The sequence below is a fragment of the Oculina patagonica genome, unplaced genomic scaffold (assembly GCF_052425735.1).
Source record: "Oculina patagonica isolate OP01 unplaced genomic scaffold, crgOcupat unplaced1255, whole genome shotgun sequence".
Classification (NCBI taxonomy): Eukaryota; Metazoa; Cnidaria; class Anthozoa; order Scleractinia; family Oculinidae; genus Oculina; species Oculina patagonica.
In genome coordinates this window covers 1-4,400 of record NW_027557253.1, presented here as the reverse complement: position 1 = coordinate 4,400, position 4,400 = coordinate 1, and the positions used below count along the sequence as shown (strand labels likewise).

The window sequence follows — 4,400 nt, the reverse complement described above, 5'->3', positions numbered from 1 at the left end:
ATACATTACCAGCTCCAAGATGGCGGCGTTCAGTTGTCAAGTTTTGGGCTACTTCAAAGAAAGATTTCGTAGGGTTATAGCGCCCGTTGGAGGCTGAAATTTTGGTGAATAACATATCTTTGTATAAACTTTTTATTGGCGTAAAGAAAATAAATGGCCATTCTGGAGTGAACTTCTCCTTTAAGTAACTTTATTCCACGAAAACATTAAAACAATCAAAGAGAATGCAAAACAAACAAGGTTGGCAGACAATTAGAGCGCGGGAAATGCACTTTACGCTATTTCTGCACACGCATTAGATGGGAAAAAGGTAAAGAGCAGAGAAATCAAACAAACAACAACGCAAACAACAACAACAAAAAAAGGAAACAAGAAAGGGGTAATAACCACACAGCACATGGCGCTACTAGTACTGGACATTCGCATTTTATTTTATTTCATTTTCAAGCAACGATATATTTTTTAGTGAGTACATTTTTTTCCCATATTGATAATGTATTATGCTTTCTTTTAATTTAACGGCTTCTAAAATCTACTTGGCATTTTGTCTTGTATTCTTTCGTGATATCTGTCCTGATAAATTAATTCCGCATCTGATAAGGCAATTAAAAACAAAAGCGTTAACTTTTCATCTGGGACAATGTACCGGCTTAAAAACATATATTTTGTTGAATAAATTAAATATGTTTATTAATTGCTTATGGCCCGTTTCATTAACTGTTCGCTTGACTGGTTGACCAAATGACCACTTGATCCAAAAACTGATTCTACAATCGGTCCATCGCTCGAGTGATGGATTGATTGATTGAGTTACTGATCAATAGTTTGTTGGTTGGTTGACTGAATGTTTGATTGATTAATTAATTGTTTGATGATTGATTGATTGAAGCGGTCGACGATTGACTGGTTGGCTGATGGGTGGGCGGATGGATGGAGGGATTAATGGTTGGATGGATGGATAAATAAATAAATCATTCAACCAATCAATCAATCAAAAAATCAATCAATCAATCAACCAGTCAATCAATCAATCAATACATACATACATGCTACCTAAAAATACTTTTTTTAACCACGGTAACTTTGTTTAAAAATTACAAGTTGATGTTATTTCAACTGTTCGAATTTCTGTTTGATGTAATGGAAGGACGAATGAATGGATGCATGAATGGATGGATGGATTGACGGATGTATGGATTAACGGATGGATGGAGGTAATGCTTAGTTGTTCGGTCAATTAGTAAATTGATTGTTGGGGCTAGATGTTTGAGTAAAAGATGAAAGAAGGGAAATGAGTAAATTAATTTACAAGTTGATTACTTAAGAACGTAATGGTTTGATTCAAGCTGTCAGAAGCATTCATGATTTTATATTCTACTCACATGTGATCTTAGATGCGACTGGAAATCAGTTTTGCCAGCTTCTCCTTGATACTGTTACCTCCTCTGGTCCCATGCATTTACTCTTCTTGTCAGCTGCACATCAATAAAAAAATAGCAAAGTGAAATTTTGTCTCTGTTATAAAACAAGAATGGAAAGAAGAGGAAGAAGTTGTAAAAAAGGTTTGCAATGTTTTTATTGGTGGTTTTCATTAGTGTTAAAAATACTGTTTGTCTGTATGTAAAAAAGATTAGAAAACTACGAGATTATAAAGCAGGCAAAAATAAATGCGTCGTCAAAATTTTAGCCCTATAGCTTTTTTGCAACCAGGTTATAACGAAAGTAATTTTGAGAAAATTACAGTATTAATTAGTATGCAGCCGCCATGTTTGTGTCCCTCTTTGGAAACAAATATGGCGGCCATAGAACTGTAAAAAAAGTAAAGTAGATTGTTTCATTACTATTATTCGCTTTCAGTTAAAATCATTTAAGATATTACTTTTAAATTGTTATCACGTCTGTAAATTGACAATTAGAAAACGTTCATCTGAAACATTAAAAATTTCAAAATGGTTTCTCTCTTTAAAGAAGCACTGAATCAATTACAAAATCTGTATAGGTGTTTTTGCTCTTTATGTCTAGAATATATGAAAATAATAGCTCTTTTGGGATTACCAGTTTAGATTTTAGAATTTTAATGACCTCAGACTCGCAGTTTTAATTTTTTTCTTGCTTTCTTTTAGCAATATAATATCTTACCCTCTGCCTTACCTGGTGCGTTACAGTTATCACTGTTACAGCAACTCGACGAACAATCCGAAAGAGTGCCACCATGGTTTTCAACGTGTGTTCTGACCCTCTCACAAACCGCATCCTGGTCGCAATCGATTGCTGACCTCGTGCAGTTCTTTATCATAACGTCGATGGAGGAATCAGAGGAGTCCACTGTAAAGGTCAAAGTCCCACATCGATCGTCTTCTTCGCCTTGACAATCTACCTCTCCATCATTATTATGGACCTCGTTGTCTTCAACTATCTTGCGGTAGCACCTGATGCTGTACGCTGGTTGAATAACGGCGAGAAAACCACAAAGAAAATACACGGCCTGTAAGGAAAACAAAGGCGAATTATTTCAAGAATTAAAATTAAAGCATGTCAAAAGAAATTAATAGATCGTATGAGGAGAGAGGACTCAGTAGTTTCTTGCGGATTTCAGTGATTTGCGACCTCTGAAATTTAATCCTCATCCAACGGTTTACGCTTTTGGCTGCCGCTACTGATCTTAGCGGACCTCTCGGGAAAATTCAACTGGGTCAAAATCTCACGTTTGTCAGTTATGATTGGTTGATTTCAAACCATTTTGTTTGTTTCTGTTTTTCATGGTTTGTTAGCTGTCGGCATAATTATGATTGACGGCAGCGAAAAACACGATCGTTAGTTGGATTTTAAATTGGACAAAAAACAAACAAAACCCATAAGCAATTTTTCAGATACTAATAAAAATGTTTCTTACCAGAATCAAAGAAACCTTCAGAGCCATTGTAACGCTTTAATCTGTGAAAATTTTGAAAATAAAAATATTATATACTACTTATTAACCGAGAGTGAGGTCATTACAGGGGAATCTCAGACCGAGGCCTTGATGTATTGACCGAGCGACAGCGAGGTCAATACATCAAGGTCGAGGTCTGAGATTCCCCTGTAATGACCGAACGAACGAGGTTAATAAGTTATTTATTATATGGCCTTTAAGCACTATTCAAAAAAGAGTATTATCAAGAAAAAAAACACTGGAGGTAAAACTCGCTCTCGCTTTCTGTGGCTCTCTTCGTCGCTCATACTAAAGAAGTATCGGTATGCTTATATTTTTCTTTCAGTAACTGTATTGAAAAGATAGTTATATTTTGTCGGCATTTTTTGTTGTTTTTGCCCCCTCGCTAGTAGCTTTTACTCACAACTCAAAAAACCGTCGAGCCGAGAAAAATTCCCATAATGCCCATTACAAGAAAATAATGCCCGCTCAGCAGCCAATCAGAGCGCGCGTACTATTGTAGCCATATAATAACATCACATAATAATAAGCAAGGTGAAAACAAGTCACACTGTAACACTTTTACAAGAGATTTTCTTTCTTTTTAGGTTTTGAACCTAGTTCGACGACTTGTTCAGCAATGGCACTGTAATTTAAGGTGATTCCACGGTATTGCATTGCGCATCCTTCCTGCGCATAAGTTTTCGCGTCATTTAGCGCGCGCACGAGCGCGCGCGCACACAGAACACTACGAGATTCCCTTCAGGCTAAGCTCGGTAAGGAAATAAATGGTCATTTTTGCGACTTTTTTTGCTTGTTTACAAGCGAAAATAGGAGAATAGCAGTTACGTGGGGCAAAATTTGGAACATTCTTGTCATTCTTGTCTACTCTCAAGGGACTTTTTTAATTTCTCAAGGGAATATTTTAATTTCTCAAATTCGTGGTTAATTATTGTTGTTGACATGAGACGAACAAAAGAAATTTTGAAATCTATAAGGGTTACTGAAATAAAGCTCTGGAAATAACATATCTAACTACATTTCGCTCTAAATATCTCAATAAAGTTTAATGAAACGTTTATCGACTCATGTGTTGTATTTCTTCGCCTGCGCGGTCCGTTTTAAGCACTTTTTTAACTGATTTAGCCGGCCGAAGGCCAGTAAGAGAGAAAGAGGAGACAAGGCTTGCAAGTCGGCGGCCGCCAGCAGCGACCTCCTCCACTTCAAACCAGAATTAACACCAAACTACTGAAAATCTCACCTATCTGACGACGGCTATCGATCGGTGAGTTGTTGCTCTATCTCTTCGCCGAATTTGAACTTCATCCCTCCAATAGTTTCCGAGAAAATCCACGCTGAAATCATGCATACGGCTTTTTGACTGCACAGGATAAACCTTCGACTCATACTTCATGCAAAAAAAGTCGGTATCTCGAAGAGACTTTGATCTCTTAAACGAGCACGGTGACCCCCATTTTTTAATTCCCCA

At 36.9% G+C, this 4,400-nt stretch overlaps 1 protein-coding gene across 1 annotated transcript; it reads right to left on the bottom strand.

The window, feature by feature from the left end:
- Positions 1-457: 457 nt before the first annotated feature.
- Positions 458-2,952, bottom strand: LOC144639740 (uncharacterized). Its single transcript, XM_078499039.1, has 4 exons — positions 2,894-2,952; positions 2,152-2,485; positions 1,383-1,475; positions 458-593 (listed from the first exon to the last, which is right to left on the bottom strand). The coding sequence occupies exons 1-3, from the start codon at positions 2,918-2,920 to the stop codon at positions 1,408-1,410; spliced, it is 429 nt and encodes a 142-aa protein (XP_078355165.1). The 5' UTR covers positions 2,921-2,952; the 3' UTR covers positions 458-593; positions 1,383-1,407.
- Positions 2,953-4,400: the final 1,448 nt, after the last annotated feature.

Excerpts from the sequence above, each read along its gene's own strand:
- LOC144639740 (XM_078499039.1), bottom strand. The coding sequence starts at position 2,920 with ATGGCTCTGAAGGTTTCTTTGATTCTG. Across the intron at positions 2,486-2,893 it reads TGAAGGTTTCTTTGATTCTG|GCCGTGTATTTTCTTTGTGG; the intron begins GTAAGAAACATT and ends TTTTCCTTACAG. Across the intron at positions 1,476-2,151 it reads TGATAACTGTAACGCACCAG|CTGACAAGAAGAGTAAATGC; the intron begins GTAAGGCAGAGG and ends ATTGATGTGCAG.